The sequence below is a fragment of the Vicugna pacos genome, chromosome 16 (genome assembly GCF_048564905.1).
Source record: "Vicugna pacos chromosome 16, VicPac4, whole genome shotgun sequence".
In the NCBI taxonomy this organism is placed as follows: domain Eukaryota; kingdom Metazoa; phylum Chordata; class Mammalia; order Artiodactyla; family Camelidae; genus Vicugna; species Vicugna pacos.
The window spans coordinates 45,889,895-45,913,692 of NC_133002.1; the positions used below are offsets into that span (position 1 = coordinate 45,889,895).

At 57.2% G+C, this 23,798-nt stretch overlaps 1 protein-coding gene and 1 long non-coding RNA gene across 4 annotated transcripts; one reads left to right on the forward strand and one right to left on the reverse strand.

The window, feature by feature from the left end:
• The first annotated feature begins 264 nt into the window (after nt 1–264).
• Nucleotides 265–8,163, forward strand: LOC140686163 (uncharacterized). The gene is made up of 3 exons (XR_012059747.1): nt 265–1,217; nt 2,658–2,817; nt 8,079–8,163. It is a non-coding gene; the product is annotated as an uncharacterized lncRNA (long non-coding RNA).
• Nucleotides 3,960–23,610, reverse strand: ADAM11 (ADAM metallopeptidase domain 11). 3 transcript variants are annotated; one of them, XM_072939201.1, is made up of 27 exons: nt 23,521–23,610; nt 22,885–23,060; nt 14,757–14,833; nt 14,511–14,577; nt 13,446–13,531; nt 13,284–13,359; nt 12,827–12,893; nt 12,690–12,757; nt 12,250–12,324; nt 12,099–12,170; nt 11,735–11,901; nt 11,187–11,271; nt 10,979–11,069; nt 10,809–10,860; nt 10,184–10,283; nt 10,030–10,101; nt 9,836–9,928; nt 9,424–9,504; nt 8,837–8,887; nt 8,670–8,733; nt 8,348–8,447; nt 8,020–8,139; nt 7,760–7,928; nt 7,557–7,671; nt 7,379–7,469; nt 6,708–6,725; nt 3,960–6,187 (listed from the first exon to the last, which is right to left on the reverse strand). In XM_072939201.1, exons 1-27 carry the CDS (start codon nt 23,585–23,587, stop codon nt 6,172–6,174), a joined length of 2,316 nt encoding a protein of 771 aa, XP_072795302.1. In that variant the 5' UTR covers nt 23,588–23,610; the 3' UTR covers nt 3,960–6,171. The 3 variants fall into 3 exon arrangements, with proteins under 3 accessions (XP_072795302.1, XP_072795301.1, XP_031541304.1); XM_072939200.1 differs by having other exon boundaries at nt 3,960–6,725; XM_031685444.2 differs by lacking the exons at nt 13,446–13,531; nt 14,511–14,577; nt 14,757–14,833; nt 22,885–23,060; nt 23,521–23,610 and having other exon boundaries at nt 3,960–6,725; nt 12,694–12,757.
• Nucleotides 23,611–23,798: the final 188 nt, after the last annotated feature.

Here is a 23,798-nt window from a genome sequence, read left to right on the forward strand (position 1 = left end):
CTGTTCTCAGTGGATATATCCCCTGTGGTGGCCTCTGGAATGATGATGGTCCCTTATTTTCAGAGGCTGCTAAGATCAGGCTCACCCTGGAGGAAGTTACAGGGGTCAGGCTGAAGAAACGCAGACAGTGAGTTTATTTTTAAACCCAAGTGGGCACTACAGCTGCCAGGGAGGAGCAGACGGCTCTTGGGGAGAATAGAGATTGGCAGCTGGTCAGACACTTGTTGGGAAGCCTGTAGGCTGCCAAGTGGGCAGGGATTCAGGTGGCTGAAGGCCAGGACTGTGCCTGAGGGTCGGGGTGAAGGTGAGGGGAGCAGGAGTTAACACTTCGGAGCCCAAGAAGGCAGTGGGGGCTCGAGGCCTTAGCCCAGTGGCCGGGGCTGCCCTGGGGCCATGACTATACCAAGCACTCCCTCCGTCCCTTCCCTGGGGGACAGGTCAGGTTTTGTCCAGGTCTGTGGTCAGACAGACTATTTGAATAGCTTTGTGCAAGAATAAAGGGCAGTCAAGCATCAGGGGTGTTCTGTTTTGTCAGCATTCTGGGGGACCAAGTACGCCTTGTCCCCTTACAGCTGACCTGGAATACAGCATTGGGACTGAGTGGAAGGCTCTCACCAGTCCTCTGCATGGAGGATATCATCCATGACTTCACAGCCTCATTAACTTCAGAAAGTTGTTGGGGGGTGGGGGAGCTGTTTCTCCCAAAGGTTTAGGGGACAGGGAGCCCTCCTGAGGACTCCCGCCCTGAGGGCCACCAGTGCACCTTTCAGTAGCTGTCACCAGGGATGGCGTCCAGGTTGTAATATCTTAAAATATAGTGATAGCTTGAGTCACAGCACCTTCCCCCCTGCTCCTGCAATGAATGCTGGAGCCCAGGCTGGAGCATGGAGGGTTCCTGGGCTTGGTGGGAGCTCCTGGGGACCTATGTGAGCGTGAGATGCAGGTCTCACTCCCTTAAATGTATCTGTGACATCTCAAGAAATGATAATGAATCTCTATCTTCAAAGACCAAATGATGAAGCTCAAGCCATTACTGACAGCCCTTGAAGTCCTTTCGGCAAGAAGAGGCATCCTTAGTCAGCAAGCCCCAGGGCTTGGGCTGCCTCTCTCCCACTGACCTTCTGAAACAGTTGATAGAAGTCTGACTCTACCTACAGCAAATTCCACGGGGCCAGAGCCGCTCTGAAGGCAGGACACATCTAGATCTCTTGATCTATGTAAGTTCAACTTCCCCAATCCTGCCAAAGTCATCTTAGCTCTCCTCTTGACTTCTGGAAAGATATACACAAGGTCCCTCTGACCTTTTATGAGGTCTTGTCCGCTGCAGTTTGTCCAGATCTTTCCTGCTGTCGTTTGTTTTCTCTCTTCCGTCCTTGCCTGATTTCCAAGTTGCCTGGGTTTAGATATTGCCTCTTGGTAGTGTTAGTTATTGTCTAGACCTATGCTGTCCACTCTGGTAGCCATGGGGCACATGTGGCTATTGAGCACTTGAATTATGGCTCGTCCAAATTAGAGATGTGCTTTAAGTGAAAATATACTCCTGATTTCAAAGACATGGTGCAAAAAACAACTGAACCCAAAACCCAAAAACTCCAATATAACATCTCCGTGATTATTTTATGTTTATTACATATTGAAATGAGATTATTTTGGATATATTGGATTTAGTAAAATGTATTAATAAGAAGTTTATGGTTTTTTTTAATGGGGCTACTAGAAGATTTTAAGATATGTACATAACTTGTATCTGTGGGCCACATTCAGTTCTGTTGGACAGCACCCGTCTAGACACTGGAATGAGCCAGAATGAATTTGTAATCATTCTTTCAACTCCGCAAGTAGGCTCTGAGTAACTGCAAGGTGCAGAGTGGGCTTAACGACCCCAGTTCTCCATCCCGGCTCCCTCCAACTCATGAGGGCACCAAGGGGGCCCACACACTCTTTGTTTGGCTAAACAAATAGAACTGGGAATTGAAATCTGCACCTATGATCCACCCAGAAATCCTCAACAGGTAGATGCTGATTGAGGGAGGAGGGAAACTCAGAGACAGTCTGGGGCAGTAATTTGATCAAAGGATTTTCTGCTTTTGAAAAATCAGATACCTGGGAATCCCTTGCAATCAGTGGCCTTCAGAGCAAATTTCAAATGCCTAGTTCCACCCCACACTTTTTAGGTACCACTCTGCCAGAACTGCCTGTGACATGTTCTGAAGCCAAAGTAAGTACAGGCTTCCCTACTATTCAAAAGTAGAGGGTTCCTGTGAGACCTTTCATAAGCCAAAATGGTGTTAAGTGAAGAAGCAATTACTTCAGGTCACATCTTGCTAACAGATGCACAAAATAAATTGAGATAAAGCACAGATGCTTGCAGACCTACTTCAAAGCTATGGAGACTTAATGCTGGGATGCTGAGTGTGGTTCCCAGGGAAGGAGCTTAGTGGTGCCACTCTCACTGCTTAGGGTGTGCAAAGCCTCTGTAAGTGTTGCTGCAAACAGATGCTGAACGCTGTTTTCGCTTTTCGTCTTTTTTCATGAAAGCAAAAATCCTCTTCGGATTTCTTTCAGTTAGGGAAACAGGGCACAAATGTAGATGCCTTGTAAAAGCAAAGGGGCATAAAGTGAACTTCCAAAAAACAGGGGATGTCTGTACTTTTTAGATGACCTGTTTGGACCAGATCTGATGTTCCGTTCCAGCCTATAGAGCCTTCCGCCTGGGCCGATGAGAGGTGCTTCGCATCAGAGGTGCTGCCTCCCTGGCATTCCCACTGCCACCCTCACCTGCTCTGCAGCCTCCTGCACCTCTGCACACCCACGCAGGTAACACACCCTGAGAGGCAGGTCTTGAGGAGCCAAGCACTGACCTTCAAGAGCCAAGTGCTGCCCTCTGCCACTGTCTGCCAGCAGCCACACTTTTTACTACCTGAAGTGTCAGCTGTAGGTACGCGTCAGAGGGAGTTTGAAGGTCACCACAGGCCAGGGACTGAGGAGGGGTATGCACGGAGATGGAAGAGTTGAGAGCAGGAGCAATGAAGAAAGTTAAAAGTTGGGTTTCCAGCCTGGAGCAGAGCAGAGCAGAGAGGGCAAGTCTCGACTTCGGGGCATGACTGAGGTTTGAGAGTGATTCCTGCAGGGCTGCCTCACCCAGGAACCCAGTGGGGAAAAGCTGACCTTCTGCAGTCAGGGATTCTGGGGTAGAGGTTCCAGATGTCCTGGGGGACTGAGATGACAGGACAGGGTGGGGACCAGGAATCTAGGCCAGCACTTCCCTGAGTCGTACCCTCTCTGCATGTGAATGGAGGTGATCCTGGGAATCCTGCCTTTTGGGGGAGTGGGGCTTGTAGCTGCTCACTCTTTCCAAGCCCTTGCCGGCTGCTGCTATTTCTTGCTCCTGTTATCTCTTCTTTACCCTTCCTTTCCTTCATCTCTGCCCCAGCCTCTCTCATCTTATCTTTCCCCTGAACAAGCAGGACTTTCAGAGACAGATATCTCCAGGCTCAAAGTGCTCTGGAGAGGAGGATGGGTTCCTGATTTCAACTGGGCCCCCAGTGGGGGAGGAGCCCTCAGCCTTGGCCTTGCTCAGTCTCTTCCTGCCTCAGGCACGGTGAGGAAAGAGCAAATTCTCTGTGGGCTCGAGAGCACGGGGCCCTTGGGACCAGATAGCTGGTTTTATCCAGCTTTCTGGACTCCCTTGGGAGTCGAGGAGAGGCTGCTCTGGCTTCAGCCATAAAAGGGAAGTTGAATCTTTTGCCTTTTAGTAAGACACTTTCCTACTCAACTCCCCATCTGCTTTGTGAAGCCAGAGAGGGCAGTTATCTTTGTTGGGAGAGCGAGGAAGCGGAAGGGCCAGGCCCTCCACTCGGTCAGAGCCTATTTCCTGGCCTTGAATGGAAAACTACGCCCCTTCCTCCCGGCCTCCCAGCGCCCGGTCCTGGGTGCTTCAGTGCCTAGTCATCATGTCCCTCCAGGGTCAGGGAGGACAGGGCAGGGTCCCAGGTCAGTGTGGTCATTTACAGAAAGAAGAGATACAAGTTGGTGTGAGCTCCATGGAAGCCCCAGGACATGATCTTTAATTGATGTTCCTGTCCCTGCCTCCCCACCCCGAGCCCCAGATGACATATTTACAGGATGCTGTATGGAGCCAGTTCCAGGCCCAGGTCAGTGCAGCCTCCACTCCTCCCTGGGCACTGCCGGGGTGGGGCAGGAGGATGCAGACTGCTGGGAGCCAGGTGGACTGGTCACAGGAAGTCTTGTGTTCTCCACATCCCCTCTCACCCCCATGTGCACGCTCACACAGACATGCCCGTGTGTGCAGAGGTATTCATACTTGTGTGGAGATGTGGGTCCAAATGCTTGTGCCAGATGCATCACCACCTGTGTGTATGTGTGTACCCCAGAGGATGCGTTAAGGTACTGCAGCAATAGTGCAAAACCCAGCCCTTAGCCTCCTGCCCCTGCCTCAGCTTGTGGGGCTGGTGGGGTAGGACTGGCCAGAGGGGTACCCCACCCACCCCCCTCAGTTGGGCAGTGCCAGCTGGAGCTCAGTATCAAGGGCCTCACTGCAGCCACATCTGCATCTTAAAGGGTGTCAGTTGGTCTCAGTCCCCAGTTTGTCCTGAGGGGAGGTACAGATAAACAGGGAGTCATTTCTTCCATGATTCCTCCTCAAAGATGCCCCAGAAGGACTGAGACAGGCAGCTCAAAGGCCCTGGGGTGTTCAGAAACCCCAGCTAAGTCTGAGTAGGGGGTGTCCCTGGGAAGAAGGGCTCCATTCATTTGTGGCTTTCATCCAGAAAGCAGCTTGACCCCCAGCTTGCCCCTGCCAGCTGGTTTTCAGCAGCCAAGGAGCCAGAGCGCCTCTGTCCCAAGCGAGGGTCATGAGGGAAGGCCATGGGCAGGACTCTCTGTTGTGGGGGGAATTGAGGAATTCTGCCCAGCCTTACCCTTGGGCTCAGCTGCAGAGAGGATCAGAGGACTAACAGGGGTAATGACTGTAAACTTACTTTTCAGCCCTGCAATAGGATTAAGGAGCAGAATGGGTTTGACAGGGCCTTGAGGACCTTTCTAGAAGCTAAGGATCAAACATAAGACCTGACTTTTCCTACCTCCTTCTGCATATCACAGGCAGAGCTCCTAATCCTCCAGGCACTGGGCCACCCCACCCCTGGACTTCCCTCCTTGGGAGAGCGCTCCCTGGGAAGATGGCCCAGCCTGGGACCTCCAGGCCATGCCAAGGGGCACCTAAACCCTGAGTCAGCCCCAGAATCACCCTTATTGTAAAGGGGAAGATGCCATGTATTTCAGGGACTATATTTTCTAGAACCACCCCCCACCAAAAAAAAAAAAAAAAAAAAAGCGTCCTGGCAGGGACAGCAGGACAGTCATTTTGGAATTGAAGACAATCTGGGACATGTGGTCGCCGTACCCATAACCTAGGCCTTGGGCACGGAACAGGCAGCTTTGGTTTGAATCAGCACGCGTACTTCTCTCCAAGCTCAGCAGGGCTGGGCGGAGCAGACAAGCAGGGATGCTAGGCTCCTGCTTGGCTGGGGGCCGTCTGTGTTCAGCGAGAGGATTCCAGGTTATGATCATCCTGGGGGAGAGCCCGAGGGATGGCCATGCCTCAGTTCCTCCTGCAAGTGTCAAAACATCCCCCCAACTGCCCTGGCCCCAGCACCCCCAAAGTTACATTCATCAGTTGAGATTCAGTATTAAAAAAAAAAAATGTAGATGTCAGTCCCCTCCTCTAGGTCCCAGACAGCTAAAACCCTGCTTGGTCCCAGCTGCCTGGTTTTGAGGAGGGGCCATCCCAGGCCATGTCCACTGATGGCTGCCTGCCCCACTGGGGCACCCCTCTTGCTCTCCCCCCAACCAACTTGAGCTGTGGCAGTCTGTGATGATGGAAGCTACATTCACACAGGGAGAGGTGGTGTGCAAGGCCAAAACCGCATGAGGTGGGGTGGGGGACCATGGGGGAAATGCCCTCCAGGCCTGGCCCACCCTGGTGGTGTGAGGGCAGGGCCACAACCCAGCCCCAAGCCCCTGTGGGGCCAGGAGTTGAAGGGCTGGGCCCGGAAGACATTTGCATGGTGCCTCCCTCTGTGGCTGGGTGGGGGCAGCCTTCTGGTTCAGGGCAGAGACGTGGGCGCCAGGCTCGGAGGGAGGGGGTGGCACTTAGGCCCCTCCGGACCTGGAACGGAGAGGGGGCATCAGGGGAAGAGATGAGGCAGGGCCCAGAGGCAGAGCCCCCGAGCCAGGCCCCAGGAGGTCAATGCTGGGCCCTGGAGGTGGCAAGTCACAGGTTGGCCAGGGTGGGTATCTGGCAGGAGGTCAGACAGCGGTGACATGAAAGACAAAACAGATGGGACGCAGAGGTAGACTCCCTTCCCAGGCGATGGGGGCTGTGGAGGCACAGCTCCAGGGTCCACTGGGCCAGAAGTTGTCTGGCCATAGCAAGGGCAAGAGTAAAAAGACCAAGGCCTTGGGGGGATGGGGGGCTGGAGGAAGGGGCAAAAGGCAGGTTGAGGACCCTCTTCCCGGAGCGGGGTTCTCCCACCCCTGTAGTGACAGCAGTGACAGCAAGGGTGGGGGAATCAGGCCCAGCTCCCCATCAACAGAATGCGAGGTGACGAATGAGATGGAGGAGACAGGGACAGCGGGAGGGATGACGTGGCCGGCGTCACACTGCCCCCTGCTGGGTCGGGTCATACCTTCCACGGCGGATGTTTCTTCAAGAGCCAAAGAGAGGACAGGCAGAGAGAAAGGAAAAGGAGCCATCTGTGACCCTCCCCTTCACCTAGGGAGGGGCCTTCTGGCTCCCAGGAGACCCCTTGCCCCAGAGATGGGCCAGGGGCCCTGGGACCTAGATGCTAATGCCCAGGGAGAGCTACCTGGAAGACCTACTAAAGTTGGGTCCTGGGTTTGAATCCTGACTGCGACTAACTCACTGACTGACCCTGGGCCCCAGGTTCCCCCTTTGTACTTTAAGGGGTTAGACCGGCTCGAGGGACCCAGACTCAGATGCCACAGAACACTGTAGGCTCGGTGGGGCCTGGGGACTGAGGACTTGGGCAGCCCCTGCTCAGCTCCATTCTGTGGCCAGGCTGGGATGCACTGAAGCACAGGGGAGGCCCAGTCTTCTCATTTTTCAAGAGAAGCTGGAAATCAGGATTCTTAATGTAAAATCTGTTTTTTTTTTTAATCTGAGCAGCCAATTTTTCAAAATGTTAAAACCAGATCCTATGTGCTGGCTTGGACTGTGATGTATGAGTTCTGGTTTAGCTAACCTCTTGGGGAGGCCCCCTCAAGTCCAGTAGCCTGCGGTTCTGATACCCTCCCCTAAGGATGCTGGGGGGAGGTGGGGGATGCATGAGTATCTTACTTAAATCCCCAGCCCGTGCCGCCTAGGACGATGGCTGCAACCAGAACAGCCCCGGCGATGGAGCCAATGATGATGTTGGTGCCACTGGGACCTGGGGAGGAGGAAAGGGCTCGGTTGGCAGGGACAGGCATGGAGAACGGGAAAGACAGAACCCCACCTGGGCCAGCTCCAGTCTCACCCTTATATCTCTCTGTCTCTCCCGTGGGCGGAGATGTGGGCAGTGGGTTGTGGATACTGCAGTCTTTGCCCGTCCAGTCTGGCTGACAGATGCATTTCCCTTCATTGCTGCAGACCTAGAGATAGGTGGGGCCAGTAGAGGTGAGCAGGGCCCTGTCCCCTCTAGTAAGCTCTGCCTATGATCCCCGGTCTCCAGGCACCCACCCCGTGGTGGGAGCAGATCCGGTGCTCCCCACTGCCAGGGCAGGTGCTGAAGTTGAAGGCAGAGGCTGGCAGGCAGCGATGGTCCAGACACAGCATGTTGGGTCCGCAGGCTGTGCCGTCCTCCACATAGCTCAGGTCTGAGCCATCGGCCAGCTGCACATGGCCACCCCTGGAGAAATGGCACAGCTAGCCTCAGCCATTTGCTCTCCACCCCATCACAGTTGCAACCTCCCATTCCCCAGCCATGATCTCAGCCACACCTGCAGTCCAGCTCCTTGCCCTGGTGGTAGAAAGTGACACTGCTGATGTCTCCCCCTAGGTCCCCCAGCCGAGGAGCTCCAGAGATGTTGACGCAGAGGAGGAAGCCACAGAGCACATCCCTGTTGGGGTAGTATGGAGACAATGAACCCCAAGTCTGACCTCAGACCCAACTACTGACCTTGTATTTGCTCTCTCCCCATCCCCGGATTTTTCACATAGTCTCCCATTAGGACTCACATGTTACCCCATCTCTGAAAAAACCCTCCCCAGCCCCGGAGCCCTAGCCGCAGAGCTGGAGAGGCCCAACCAGTGGCCTTGACTACTCACTGTTTATTGCACTGGACCCAGCCTGAGCCCTTACGCCCACAGTTCCCACGCTCTGTCCCCTCCACATTCAGCTTCTCATAGCAGAAGCGATCAGCAGCCACTGTAGGGAGATGATGCCAGGTGTTACCCCACCTACTTCAAAATCCACCTGGGACCTCAGGCCTGCACCTCCAACACTGGCCGGGCCTCCAGTCCAGCTGGGCCCCTGAGATCCTGGGGAGCTGCACATCTGGTGGAGGGCATTCCATCCGAGGCCCCCTTTCCAGCCTCTCAATTCTAGGTCCTCTAGAGTCCCCTCTCCCATCTCTAGCCAAAGACTCACCGTGGCCCCAAAGGGCCTGGCACTGCCGGTCCCGGGTTTTGCAGCGACCCCCATAGCAGCGGCCCTGAGGGACAGACAGGAGACAAGGGACAGAGACACTGAGGACAAGACAAGAGACTGCACTGAGCCAGAGACCCAGAGGGGTAGCAGCCTCCACCTCATCATACCTGTTCATGATCACAGTAGTAACCATCAAGCTTGTGCAGGTTAGGGGGACACTGTGGAGAGAAGGGCTGGACTGAGTAGAGATGCCCCAGGACTGAGCGCTGAGATTGGCCCCAGGGAGGAATGAAGGGGTCCCAAAGGCCTGCCATGTGGAGGCTCATGTCACAGGGTTCCCCATGTGAAAGACAAGAGGTATGGCTGGGAACTCCCACCACATGGATTGGCAGGTCCTAGAGCCTCTCCTGTCCCCCTCAGTTACCCACACCCACTTCGCAGGGCTAGGAGTACTAAATGCCTGGCATGTAATGAGGACTCAGGTGTTAAATATTATTATCCACTGTGATCCCTAACCAGGCGCCATGCTAGGCACTGGACCCACCAACCAGGCTATAAATACTGGTTTAATGATTGGAGAAGCGAAGCCAGAAGGCATGAAGAATCCCGTTCTCAGATGAGAAACGGCTAATCAGCGGCGGCAACGCCAACAGCAGAGAGGAGAGGCCCATAGAACCGACTCCTACAGAGTCAAACCGACAGGGATGGAGGTTGCCTCGCCCGGAGCTCCGCAGGGCAGACGGGCAAGGCGGACCTGGCTGGAGTCCCCGGTGCAGGTTTCTGCGATGTCACATTCGTTCACGGCCTCTCGACAGGACACACCACGCGGCTCGTACTAGGGAAGAGATGTATATATTGTGAGGCTTAAGCAGGAACCATGGACCAAGCCTCGGCCCCGCCCCCAAGCCTGCTCAGGGTCCTGCCCCTCCCACTACTCTGCAAGTGACCCGCCCCACTCTTAGTAGCCCCACCTTCAACAGAAAGGCGGTGGGGCGCACGCCCAGCCCTCCCTCCCCATTGGCGCTTCACGTCAAGCTCCACCCCCACAGGTTTGCCCTGCCTGCAGCGGCTCCACCTCCTAAAAGTCCCTCTCCTTATCTGGACGTCCGCAGGTGGGTCCCTCCTGGTCCCGCCTCCTTCCCATCCCAGCAGCGGGTCCCCCTCACCTTGCAGCGACGACAGCAGAGCCCATCGCTGCACATGGCGTCGTGAGTCAGGGTACATTTCTTGCAACAGTTCCCGCCCGCCCGGCTGCACTCCTGAAGGACGCAGGCAGAAGACGGGCCCTGACCTTACCCACCCAGTCCCTCCCTCGTCCCGCCTCCCCCACCTCTTACTGGCGTCCACACCAGCCTCGCACCTGCACCGAGCCACAGTCGCACTCCTCCCCCGCCTCCACGAAGCCATTCCCGCACTCGGGCGGGTCCAGGAGCTGGACAAGAAAAGGATGTCGGGAGTCTGGCTAGGACCCTGCCCAAGCCCCATTCCCACATTCCCCGCCCTGGAGCTGGTACCTTCAGGGGCTTGTTGAAGAGGCAACTGCCGCCACCCTCCTGCAGAAACTGGTTGTACTCCTCGATGCTGCAGCGCGAGAACTTGCGGGGCAGATAGAACCTGGATGGGGGTGGGGGTGGGGGTGAGGGGACCGTGCAGCTGAGTCCCGCTCGGCCCGGCCTGCACCCTCCCCTCCAGTTCTCACGCCCCTTCTCAAGATTGGGACGGGGTACACTGGGGAACTCGGTCACTATCTCCAAGAGGCTTAAGATCTTTGTGCCCGGAGACTGCTCGAGAATCCTCCCGCCTGCCCGTCAGTGGGGAGTGGGCAGGAGACGCAACTCCAGTTCTCTGAAACCTCAGGACCGAGAGGCGGAGGTTTGTGCACGGTGAAGAGAAAGTGCCTCCAAACGAGGCTTTGGCGGCGCCCAGTGGCGACAGTGCGCACTGCAGCCTGGACAGTTTAAGCGGCCAGCTGGGGAATCGGCTTCTGAACGGTGTCCACAGACAACTGGGCTTCTTTGAATCCTAAATTGTCCCGAGAGCTGGGTCTCTTGAGGTCACCGGGCCTAGAATGGCACCCAGTACTTTCTCTGGGACACCCCTTACTCAAGATCCTTCCCCAGTTTGTCCCCAAGAACTCACCCAGTGTCCTCCATGATGCAACCCAGCCAGTTGTCTGGACATTTGCAGTCCCCTGAGAGGTGAGCCAGGTGAATATAAGGGAAGATGAGTATAAAGGAGGTTGCCCCCTCCCATGGACACCCTCTTCACTTCTATAGCCCTTGGGTGTGTGGGGGGGTCTTCACTGATACCTGCCGAGCTCCGGTGTTTATTCCACATCATGCCCAGGTTCTGCCCCAGCGTCTGGGCCAGGGTCACCGCCATGGCCCCCATGTTGTCATACTTGGGGTGAGGAAGATGGAACACAAAGATGTCTACATTCCTCCAAAAGGGACAGGGCTCATGCCCTTTGCACCCCTCTCTGTCCAAACCCCAAGTTTGCACCCCCACACTGCTCACCTCGTTCACACCCCCACCCCTGGACAGTGAGCAGATGCCCCCCACATAGGCAGCCCCGCTGCTGGTGCTCTGGAAAGTCCTGCCCCTGGAAGAGAGAGAGTTGTCAGGAGAACTTGCCGCCTTCCCCAGGGTGGCTCCCCTGGGCTGTGAGCACTGCCCTTCATGGCGGCTTACTGGACCTCAGGCAAGCCCCTTCCCCTCATAAGTCAAATAACAGGTTCCGAATAGAGCATCTCTAGTTGCAAGGACCTTTGATAAGGTTTTTTTTCCCTACCAGGGCACTGGGTCCCTAAGGAAGGGATGCTGGGACCATATGAAAGAGGAATATGGGATGATGGGAAGGTGATAGGCAGAGGGAGGCCACCAGGGGTAGGGGAAAAGGGCATTAGCTTAAGATGCAGGGGAAGATGCCTAGCCACTGTTGGAAGTGGCTGGGGGCTGGGGCAAGGTGAGCCCAGTCCCCACACCCTGCAAGAGCACTGGCCAGTAACCCTGTGTGCTGCAGCAACCAGAAGAGGCTGGCAGGGTCTGTAGCGTGGGGGACTCACGAGAAGAGGTGGGTGGCATCACTGGGCTCAGGCAGGCCCTCCCGCCGGTAGACCATGAGCTGGGCCAGGGTCTCCAGAAGGTCATCCTGCACCTGGATCTTGTCCCCATCTGCCCACGTTTCCATGGCAACCAGCACGATTCGGGTATTGAGCTGCTCCTTGTACATCTGGACCCAGAGGGGAGAAGATGAGGAGAGGGCTGGAGGGTGGGAGTGGGTGTGGGGGAAGAGGGCTGGAGGAGGGTCTCAGTCTGTCCCTCCAGAAAGTAGGGATCAGAGGCTGACGGTGCCCTTGAGAGCTCACCTCAAGGATACATGCAGTGGCACTGGGCGGGGGGAGAAGGAAGGGGAGGAGGGCTGCTCACCACATCTGCCAGGTTCACCACGGACTTGGCAAAGTTGCTGGTGAGGACCACCGACTGTCGCATCTGCTCAAACTGGGAGATAAGAGTGTAGGCAGAGGCTGAGGCTGCTTCTGGCCCCTCCTCCCAAAGTTGCCCCAGCCTGGGAACGTACCAGCTGGTGGTCGTTGATCACGATCAGCTCCACGTATTTGGTCTCACTGTGCACTGTAGGGTGGCCCCGGCGGACCTGGGGGGTGGGTGGGCACTTGGGATCAGTCCCCTCTATGTCTGGCATTGTGGCCAAGCCATGGACAGATGTGACTAGGGGGTGGGGCTGGACTCTAGCCAGGGACAGTGCCAGCTCCCCACGTGTTGGGGGGTCCCATCCATCCTTGGTTTGAGGGCAGGCAACCTCAGTTTGCCCACCAGGAGGACATGTGTAGACACTAGGGTAGGGAATGGGGTGGGGGCTTCCCCTCAGAGATGGTTCCCTGGCCTCCAGCCACATCAATCTGAGCCCTCCTTTGCCCCCAGCTATGGATGGGAGTGTCCTCCTGCTCTGGACCACAGACTGAGCTCTCTGTAGCCAGAGGTCTGTGCGGGTCCCCGTACCTGCCTTTTCCTTCTCAGCCTCGGCCGGTTTGGAGGAGCAGAGTAGGCAGGGGCGGCAAACAGGCAGCCTGGGGGGGAGGGTACAGGTGAGGGGGGCACAGCCGGCCCCCTCCCTAGCCCCACTTTCCCTCCCTTACCTGGTTCCCTGCATCCGAGGGGGACTGGGAGGAGAGGGGTCCGGTAAATGAGGTGGGGAAGGGGTCCCTGCAATGAGGGGAAATTAGTTCTTGGGGGGGCCGACCAGGTCTGTTCTGAGCTCAGTTGTGGCGGGATGTCTCCAAGCTCTTCCCCTACCCCACCCCAGGGTGACCCAGAACTGGCCAGAGCTCCCATGTCGGATCTGATCTCCCAGATGCTCAGATTCCGGGGTCAAGACCCAGGGGTGCCCTGAGAGATAGGGGCAAAGGACACTGGAGCCCAGTGGGAGGTTACTTGAGGGACAGAAGGGACATTGGAGCCAGGGACACAGGGGGAGGGAACCAGAGCTGGGGTTGCTGCAGAGGGCAATGAGGCTGAGGTTACCCGCGCAGAAGGAGGAGGAGGAGCCACTGGGAAGACGGCCTTGGCTGTCGGAGGGGACAGCGAGGGGCTCACCTGGGGGCCTTCCTGTGGCCCAGCCATCTCGCGGGGCTCCACGATGTAGGTGAAGTTCCCATCAGAGAAGACCCCACTGCGGCAAGAAAGACACAGCTCCCCACCATCCCCTGGGCCCCGCTGGAGGCTTGTCCGGGCCACCCAGCCCCTCCCCGTACTCACTGCAGCCCTTGGCAGGTGGAGAGGGCAGCAAAGGACTGGGGGTTCCCTCGGAGTTTCCCCTGATAGTAGCAGTGGTCTCCAGCCCCCTGGAGGAGCAGGGAGCGTGAGTGGACGTGCCCCCACCCCTGCACAGTGGCAGGAGGATGGGTGAGGGCCACCGAAGCTGCGCGGTGTGCAGGGGGCCACGGTCCCCTGGGCGCACCTGGAGATCAGGAGCCTGGTCTACTCTGGCTCCTCATTTGCTGTTTCACCCTGGGCACATTCCTAGCCTTCTCTGAGCCTCATTTACTTCAAAACATGAGGACATTGGACTATATCAGTGGCTCTTAACCATTAGTTGGGGCTGGTACAAGGATCCCAGCCACCTTTGAGAATAGCCAACATTCACATAGCACCTACTACGTGCCAGGCACCGGTCTAAGCACTTACTGTGGGTTAGCTCAATCAGATGAAAGCTATGGACTCACCCACAACACGCACACACCATTTCACACAGTGTGTTCATAGATGCCACTGCCTCCGTGGACCACCCCCGACATGTGGTCTGTGGCTAAGGAACTGTGAGCAGTGTGTGTCCTCCTGGCCTGGCTCATGGGTCAGAGGGGACCAGCACCCCCCTTCCTTCTGCTTCCTGCAGAATTACTTGTGCTCCAGTTACTGAACAGGCTGGAGGGGGAGGGTGGAGGCTATTTATAGGTACTCATTCATCTTTGCTCCGGACCCTGGGCCTCCAGGGCTGGGACCCTGGGGTCCTAGGCAACCAGGAATTCCCTGGACCTTGAAATTGAGCAAGAGGGGTGTTTCCCCAACTGTCCCCTCCCAGAAGAGTCTGGGCATGGGGCAATGATGGTCCTGGAATGTCACCATATGGGCAGAGAGGCTGGCTGGGGGTCAGCCCTCCTGAGTTGGGTGAGGGGAGCTCAGGCAGGACTCCACGCCATTCAACGTGCCACCCATCCTCGAGGGGCCAGGCCAGTCCCAGGTGTAGAGTATACCCCAGACTCATCTTCACCGGCCACCTATCCCTTCATTCAACCTCCCTTGTCCCCTTCCAAAGGCACTCACGGTGCTGTGCTGGGTTGTCCCCTCCCGGCTGAAGTGGCGCTCCACGTATTGTGAGGAGAGGAGGTGACTGAAACAGAGTGGGTGGGAGGAAGGAGGGAGTCATAGTGGGGCTGGGTCTGGCTTGGATCCCACTCCAGCTCAGATCCAGGTCCCCTGCCCTGGCCGAGTCCTCATCCCCTGTAACCAGCCAAGCCCAGGCCATGCCCACCCCTGCTGCCCTGCCCCCAGACTCAAGGCCACACTCACTGGTTCAGCTCCAGGTCCAGAGTGAAGTTTGAGTTGAAGGCTGGTATGACGAAACTCACCTGGGCCAGGTGGACAGGCTGGGGAAGTGGGGAGGGGAGCAGAAGGGGAGTTAACCTGGGGAGGACTGAAGGTGGGAATTGGGGGATCAGGGAAACCTCAGTACAGGGAGTAGCTCACAGGAGGGGATGGCCCAGCCCCAGCAGCTGTGAGGACCACTGATTTGGGGGGAAGATGCTTTTACACAAGCCCATATTCCTCCTAGACCCTGTACCTTTCCTGGGGGCAGGGGCAAGAATGGATATCCCTGGACACAGGCCTCCCTGCCCTCTGGGTGCCAGCCCACATTCTCTGGCATAGGAGCCTCCCTGGAGCCAATCTATGGGAGTAGCAGGGATGGCGAGGGGCGACTCAGCCTGCCTGCTGCCACATGCCAGGCCCTACCTGTTGTTGGCAGGGCCACCCCACCCCTAGGTGGACTAAAAGGAAGGGCCTAGAAGTATCATGGGAAAGGGGCAAACAGGAGATGAGGTGCAGTGTGACCTCGGGTCCTGCTGAAGCAGACCCCTTCCTTCCTGTCCCCCTGCCATGCCCCAGCCTCAATTTATGCAGGAGGCTTCATATAGCACAGACAGGGGTGGAATGGGATAGAATTGATCGTGGGGCCCCTAGAAGCTGATGTGATGGGCAGATGCTGTCCTGTCAGATCTTGGCTCCTCTACCCCCAAGTCCATTGCCCTCCGCCTTGCCCAAAGCAGCTCATCTTTAATATTTCAATCCCATGGTTAATTTTTAAACATGGAAGTTTTCCTGATAAATTTTTCAGAGGGGCCTTTGCAGTGGGGCTGGGAGGCTCTGGTTGTCATGGCAACATACCAGGTCTGAGCAAGATGGCTGCCCTCCCAGGCCTGGGGGCCCAGCCACTATGGGAAGTGGGGACTCCAGACCTGAAGCCAGTGTGCCTGGAGGGAAAGCGACCCCCAAGAGAAGAAGGGGCAGAAGAGTTTGGGTTCCCATGTCCCCTCCCCAAGCCTCAGGTCTTACAAAAGATCTCGGAGCATGGGAAGGGCCTGAGAAGGGCTAGAGCCTTCTTCTCACCCCCGTCCATTTAAGAAGACTGAAATCCAGATCCCCAGATGAGGGCTGTTTAGATGTGAGGAAGTTTCTTTGCTGCCTTTCTTTTGTGGGGAGCAGGTTATAGGATGGAGGGGAGCCCCAGTGTCACAGAATCTCATAACCTGGTCCCTGTTGGCTTCCTGACCACCTAGATTTCTAACCTTCACTGAGCGCTTAGTATGTGCCAGGCACTGGTCTAAATGCTTTACAAGTGTTCTCATATTTGATCCTTACAACAGCCCAGTGGGACAGATGCTGCTGTTATCCTCATCTGACATAGGGAAACTGAGACACAGAGAGGCTAACTAACTTGCCCACCATCATAAGGCTAAGAAGTGGTGGAGCTGGGATTCAAGCCTAGGCAATCAGCTTCCAGGGCCTTCTCAGTCCAAAGGTGAGGTAAGATGAAAATGGCCCAGTGTCCAGAGAGGCCCTGGGAGAGGAGTGAGGTGGGGTGAAGGGCCAGAGCCTGGGTAGGCAGCCCCTGATCCCCAGGGACACTGACTCACCCCCTCCCAGGCTGACCGAGGCTCCGAGCCCCATCCTTGAGCCCCTAGAGCATTGATCAGATTAGAAATAGGAAGTCAAGGACAAGGAGTCACTGCTTCCCTCTCCCCACCTTGGCCTGGACCATCTCTGCTCCCTCCACTGCTTCTGGGCCTGGACTCGCTCTATCCCCAGCACCCTAACTCTTGGTCTGCACCATCCCTGCCCTGCCTTTCTCCTCCCGGCCTTGGACTATCTCTGCCTTCCTCACCCATCCCTGCCTGAACTGCCTCCAATCTCTCCTGCCCTCAGGTCTGTTCCTGTTTGTTCCTCCTGCCCCCCACTGACAAGCCTCTGTCCCTGCCCCTATGCTCAAGGGAGCAGCCTGTCCAGACCCCTTGCCTTGATTCCATTCTCTCAGGCTGGCAGTCTCAGGGGTGATCCAGCAACCTCTCTTGAGTCTCAGATTTTCCCATTGAAAATGGTAAGACGAGCCCAGATGCAAGGCTGAGGTTGGCTTGTGGGGCTGGGGCTGTCCTGGACTTGGAGGATCCTGGCAGAGTCGACCCTGGCGCTTGCAGATTCTTCCCCAGTCAGTCAGTGAGCTAACCCATCTGGGCCTCCCCGCTGTCTGTGCAGACCAAGCTGACCCTCTGCTTGGGGGAAAGCCCAGACTGACAGGAGGCAGACACCAGGTCCTCTTTGTCCACTTTGTCCACTTCCTGCAGGCTGCCAGGGCCTCATCCCCCTCCCTACCTGGCAAGGCCTAACTTTGGGGCTGGCAGGCCCTCTTCCCCGGCAGGACACAGGGCTCTGGCCAGATAAGATCCTGGGGCAGTGCAAGGGCAGTGGCTATGGCTGGGAGGCAGGCCCAGGAGGGGTTGGGGAGCCACCAAAGGCTGCAGGAGGAAGGTGAGGGGAAGTAGGTGGCTGGGCAGGTTTGTGTGACCTGGCCCAATGGGGATGGGACACAGGGGGACACCTCCTGTCTTCAGGAAGAGAAAATCAGGGAAACCCATCTCAGTCCCCAGGACCTCTGCACCTCAGGTACCTGGGAAGGGGACTCCTGCTGGCATCAGAGTCCTAACCTCAAAGCGCGCGCGTGCGCACACACACACACACACACACACCCAGCCAAGCTTTTGGCCCATGTTCTGTCAAAACCAAATTGCTCCTGGCCTGGCCTGGCCTGCCTCCTGCCCTGACCTGTCCCCGACCTCTCCCATTATCACTCAGTCCCTCCCTCGGGAGCCCCTTCTGTTCCTGACTACTGCCCTCCTCTGCGCCCAGCTCAGTGCTGCTGGTAACCGGCTGACCAGGCTCCATCCACCCTGTGCCCCGCGCTTGCCTCTTGCGCCCTGGCCACCCGACTCTCACGTGCTCAGGCTCATTTGATCTCAACCTGCCCCAGCCGTCTGCTGCTCATTTTATACATGCCAGGCGGAGGCTCAGGGAGAAACACTTGGAGGTGACTGGCCCAGGGCCACACTGGGGAGGAGGTGGGTCAAGGTTCACCCTCAGGCTGCCCACCTGGCTGGGGTGACCTCGCCCTCCCCGATGCCAGCTGGTCCACTCTCCCAGCACCTGCCTTACCCCACCCCCTGTGTCAGGCCCTAACTAGATATGAGTGTGGAGGGAAGGAAGCAAAGACCCCACTGAAGTCCCCAAATCACAAATACAGATGCCAGGCCTCCTCCCCAGACCTACAGAATCAGTCTCGTGAAGGGGGAGACTAAAGATCACTTGAGTTCCCAAATGCCACAGAAAATTCAAACATCCAGGCGCCATCCCTCAGTCATCCCAAATCCCTCCTCCCGAACCTCCATCTCCACCAATGCCCTTCTCCTCCTCAAAACCTGCACCCACCCACCCCACAGGGCTCTGGCTCCCCTCTATTCCTGGATCCTCAGGCACATCGATTTCTTTGGTCACTGATTCAACTTTTCACATGGGTGACCTTTAGTACCCTGGGGCTTGGGCTACACCCACCTTTTTCACTGTCCGGGGGCTCAACACATATGTTGAAGGAAAGGCATCGGAATGCATGAGTGAGCTGTTTACCCTCACCGAACCTCAGTTTCCCCATCAGTAAAATGATATTGTCATGAGGACTAAATGAAAGCCCTTTTTAATGTGTTATTATCACAAGGATTAGTAATAATAATAGTAAATGAAGAAGGAAGTGGAAATGCTCCAGCTGAACAGGGCTTTGAGGAACTGGACAAACCCCATGGGCTGGTGGCAGCAGATGGTGAGGAGCCAGAGAGGCAGGGGCCCTGCCCGGGAGAAATCTGCACCCCGGGCCCCAGTCCCCAAGATGCACTGAGGCTCCACTTATTAGCGGGACAGCTGGAGTCTCAGATAGTGAGATGGTTGGACAAATTTCCGATAACGAGATTTGACCTAAATTCTTGAGGACAGACTCACTTCCTTCCAGGGTCATTAGTCCCTCTGGGGACAGACTTTGGGCAGCTGGGTCCCTCTAGGCAGCCAGGTGCTGAGGTGAGGCCAAGCCCACAGGCCAGAGTTTGGCTCTGAAGGACCCAAGATTCCTGCCATGTTGCCCTTCCCACCCCTGCCTGGAGCCCGAGAGGTAACCCCTGAATGCCCCAGCTACTGCTTCTGACACCCTGCCCTCAAGCCACACCTGGCCCCGGATCCCAGGCAGGACACCCGCCAAACATCATCTCCTCTAATCCTCGCAGCCTGGGCAAAGTGGAGACCCTTGTTATCCCCATTTCATGGGGAAGGTGGGGTTCAGAAGGCTTTGGCAGCTTGCCCAGGTCACTCAACCAGAAACAGTAGAACTGGAACCCACTGAAGCTGTCCCTTTCCAAAGCCACATGGTACAGCCTTTCAAACAGAAGCGGGGCTTCCAGCCTCAGCTCTTCCTCTGCCCAACCTCCTGGCAGGGCCCATTCACGGCCCCTCGCTGTGCAAGCTGAGTCCTGCACAAATCCCGGTCCTGGATTCTAGTCACTAGCCCCTTCCTAGGAACCCCTCTTGCCTCTGATCCCAGGACAGCTGTGACCTTGGCCACAGAAAGCACAGCATGGCTTTGGCCCTCGTGGGGTACTAGGGCTTCAGACAGAGACACAGTGGCTCCCTGTCCGTGACTACCATCTTCAAGGGCTGGGGACTGAGCCTTGCCTAATTGCCCCCGCACCCCTTTGCAGCAAGAAAACACAAACACCGCAGCACACACTCTCAGTCAAGGGCTTCCAGAGTGGCATTTCCAGCAAATGCTGGTCTGGGAAGCTCTCACAGGAACTGAACCCAGTGACTGAGGTCCCCTCCCCCAGCTGGCTCAGATGAAGGTCTGTCTTCTGGACCTGGGACCCTGCACACACCACCATGTTCCTGCCCTCTCCTGGGTTTCGAAGGAGTATGGGTTTCCCCAGGGGCAGGCACAACCCACATAGCAGCTTTGCGTGGATTAGAAAAAGCATCCCCTCAGAACACATGTAGGCTCATAAGCCCATCAATTTCATTCAGTCACTGGCCTGGGCACCCTTGTACAGTGAACAACCTGCCCAACTGTACACTAGACCTGCCTGTTCTCCCGCCTCACCCTCAGCTGCAGGCTCCCTGTGATCACAGGTTTCTGCACTTCCAGAAACTCTCCCACTTCTGTGGGCCTCAGGCCCAGCCTCCTTCCAAACTGGAAGAAGTGAGGAGTTGAGAGCCTTAGCAAGGAGGACACAGTCCCCTCTGCCCCTCTTCGCTATACCCCTGAGCATGAGGCGGCCATGCACTGGTTAAGAGGACTGCTCTGGATATCCATCTTGACCCCGCGACTTAAGTGCTGCATGACCTGGGGTAGTTACTTCACCTCTCTGTGCCTGCTTCCCCATCTGTGAAATGGGAATAATAATAGCCCCACCTTCTGGTTCTGTGATGAGGATGAAATAAATTAGTAACACAGAAAGGTAGAACAGTACCTGCCCCAGTGAGGGCCCAATAAATTGTAATTTCTCTAGCTTCTAATTCCTTCCTGGCCAGTTTCCCTCTCTCCCATTCCCCCTCACAAAAGCCAGGAGTCCTTCCCCATCACCATCTCCTGGTGGTGGATGGGTCTGAGATGAATGCTTCATCATCTTGACTTGAGGGATCTGGATGCTAGGGCTCAGAAAGATGCTGTGACCAGAACAGGTTGGCACCCAAGACCCCCTCACCCTGGCCCTGCCGGGTGCCCCCATGTGCCCCCAAACTCGCCACGTGGAGATCTTGCTGCTGACCCAACACTTTGCTTGGCCTGAGGTCCCAAACTGATGCAATAACTTCGGACAAAGCCCAACAATGGCAGGGCAGGAACTTGGGCTCGATGCTGCACTGGCTCCACCGGTTCTGAGACCTGATGCGCTCCAAGGAGAAATGTCTAGTGGGAGGTGGAGGGGTCTCCTTTCTCTCAGGGAGGAATATCCCGGAAGTGTCTTTTTGTCTCCCTTGTTCTTCCATCTTGTGCTGGGTAGGCCTGGGAAGTGCCCTGGAGCCAAAATCCAGAGTCTTTGCAAGCAAGCAGAAAAGCCCAGTGGGAAGTGCCCTGGTCTTGGATAAAATTACTCCACTGACTGAGATCTCATTGGCTTTGGGCAAGTTACTTAACCTCTCTGAGCCACACTTTGCTCATCTGCAAAATGCAGTTACTCACCTTCCAGAGTTGTGAGAATTCTACCTTGGGGAATCTGAGGTACAAACAAGGCAGGCAGGACAATGAGTAAGTCCCCTGGGAAGGCTGCAGTGAGGTTCCAGGGAAGGCTCAGTCCCAGAGAGATCCCCACTGGAGGTGACCATGGCCCCACAGAGCCACAGAACCCTCTGCTCCCACCCCCTAGAAACCCTCTTAGGCTTATTCAGTCTGGGTCACTCACACACAGCACACAGGCACACATGCCACCCACCCACCCAGCAGAACGACACCCAAAGAGACTACCCCATCCTCTGCATACGCAACCTGCCCAGTCCAACTGTATCCATCCTGATCTCAGTCACAAGCAACACCGTAGCCCGGGATGTGCTCCCCCTCTGACTGTCTCTCCAGGAAGAACTGAAGGGGCCTCAACTCTTCATCCCTCCCTGGTCCTTCTGCTTTCCCTCATCTCTGTCCTTTGGCCTCTCTGTGGCATCACCCCATCCTCCAATCTGGACATCCCCTAGAGCACCAGTCAGGAGTCCCAGCAGCCAGGAGTGGCAGTCAACTCCCAGCCAACACAGCCTTGGGGCGTGCAGTTGACAGGTAATGGGGCACCAGGGAAGAAAGCTGGACTAAGGGCCAAACCCAGTCAGGACACCCCATCCCTGGCCCTGGGACCAACCCTGCTGCCCATCTACCACCCGCCAGGGAGCTTGGCCAGGCCCCACAGGCAGCCTCCACCCTTCTACTTCTCCCCCCTTCCCCTCCCTCCCACCAACAATCCCCCACCTCCAGTCCTCACCCGGCCTGCCTGCTCAGGACCATTAACCACCCCCCACACTGCCCTGAGTGATGGTCCATCTATTATGCATGCCGCCTGCCTGCTCCATTCCATTTCCCGAGTTCCCCCGCCCCACACCCCCCACAGCCCCCACCACCCCCCCTAAGGGCTTTTAACCAAGTACATTAGGCAGGGCCAGATGCCAGTCTGACAGATGTCTGTAATGTTAGCCTCCGTTTCCCTCCTTCCTCACTCTGCCCAGCCCAATTTACCTCCCACCACTCCCAGCTGCCAAAACTCCCCAGACCTTGGTTGTACCCCTCCTCTGAGTCTCTCCTCTCCACCTCCTATTTCTGCCAGGCCTTCGCCATCCCGCCCTCGCCACCCCCATTGGCCTGGCTAACTTTCAGCTTCAAGCTCCTGGAGAGCCAAGGCATGTTGAATGAATATTCCATCTGGGTGATTATTATTCACATGATATTAATTAATTATTAATTGCAATTAATCTCCTTCATTCCTAACCTTCCTCAGGGAGGCAGGAGGGGCCCGGCAGCTGAAAGGGACAGTGGGGTGAGTAGAGTTGGCATTTGTGGGCAAGCTTTTCCCAAGGCCCCACCCTCATGGAGAACAGGAAGGAGAACAATTCTATCAGTGCACCGGGGGAAACTGAGGCAGAAGCAAGCGCTAAACTGTTCCAAAAAGCCCACTGAGGGTGGCTGTGGCGATAAACCAGGAGCCATAATCCTGGACTGGGCTCTCACATGTTTCTCCCTGCCTCTCACTGCCTCCCCAAGCCCCATTTGTGGTAGGACTGCCTGCTTAGGCAGGAGAGGAGTGGGGGCTGGCGGAAGGCTGACCAAGGCTGGACTGAGTCCTGGGCCTTCTGGGTTCCTCGAGGGCAGGGGAGCCTCACCATGATGGGAGGGGCCCTGGAGTGGGGCAGGTGGGTGCTCCCACTAGTGGGCTCCAGCACCCCTGTGGTAGCTCACGGTACAGAAGGGAAAGCTGCGGGAGCCAGGAGCTGGGGAAGCACCCAAACCCTGGCTGCCCCGTGGTCTCCCCTGGGCTTTAAGGCCTGTACCAGACCCCTTGCTTCACTGCGCTGCCCCACTCACCGGGCCACCTGGCGGCTCCTGGCGGACCCTGGTGTCCAACTGCTGCTTTCGGACCTCTCCCCCAGAGCTCTCCCCGACCAGACGGCTGGGTTCTGTGACCTCTGGGGCTTCCGGGCTCTCCAACTGGGGAGAGACCTGCCAGTGCAGAGCTCCAGTAGGACTCCGAGTCCCCAGACCTGGGGAGAAAAGGCCATAGCTGCAGGCAGATGCCCACCGTGGGACAAGAGGTGGGAATGAGGTGGGTAGGGCACACCCCATCCCCCACACTGATGTGGCCCCTGGCGGGATCTGGGTGGAGGATCTGCTGCCCTGCAGAGGGAAGAGCCGGATGGGGAGGGGGCCAGGAGCTGCAGCCCGACCGTCACGACTGCCCGCCCCTCCCCTGCCCCAAGCCGCAGAGACCTGCAGAGTCCGCCGGCCGGCGGCAGGGTGCTGGCCGCGGTGGGGCAGGCCAGATGGGGACAGGTGGGTGCACGCATCCTCCCTCTTCCCCTGTCCCCCTCCGCTCTCCCGCGCTCTGGACCGGCTGTCACCCCTAGCACTGCAGGAAAATGTGGCTGCAGCAGAAACCGCCGCAAAACCCGGGGCGGGGGCAGGGAGGGGGCGCAGGGGCCGGGCCGGGCGGGGGTCACTCACCGGGAGGGGGGAGCAGCAGCAGTAGCAGCAGCAGCGCCGCGAATGCCCAGCGCCGCAGCCGCCTCATGGCTCGCTCATAATCCTCCGGGTCCGGGGGCTGCGGCGGCGAGCGGCGCGGCGCGGGCGGGAGGAGGGGCGGGCGGGGAGGCGCGGGCTGCGGGAGCCGCGGGCGGGGGCGCCGGGCGGGAGGGGGGCGCGGACCGGCGGCGGCAGCGGCGGCGGCAGCGAGGGAGCCAGGCTCAGCGTGCTCCGGCCGCGGCCATCCCGGCGGGGCGGCG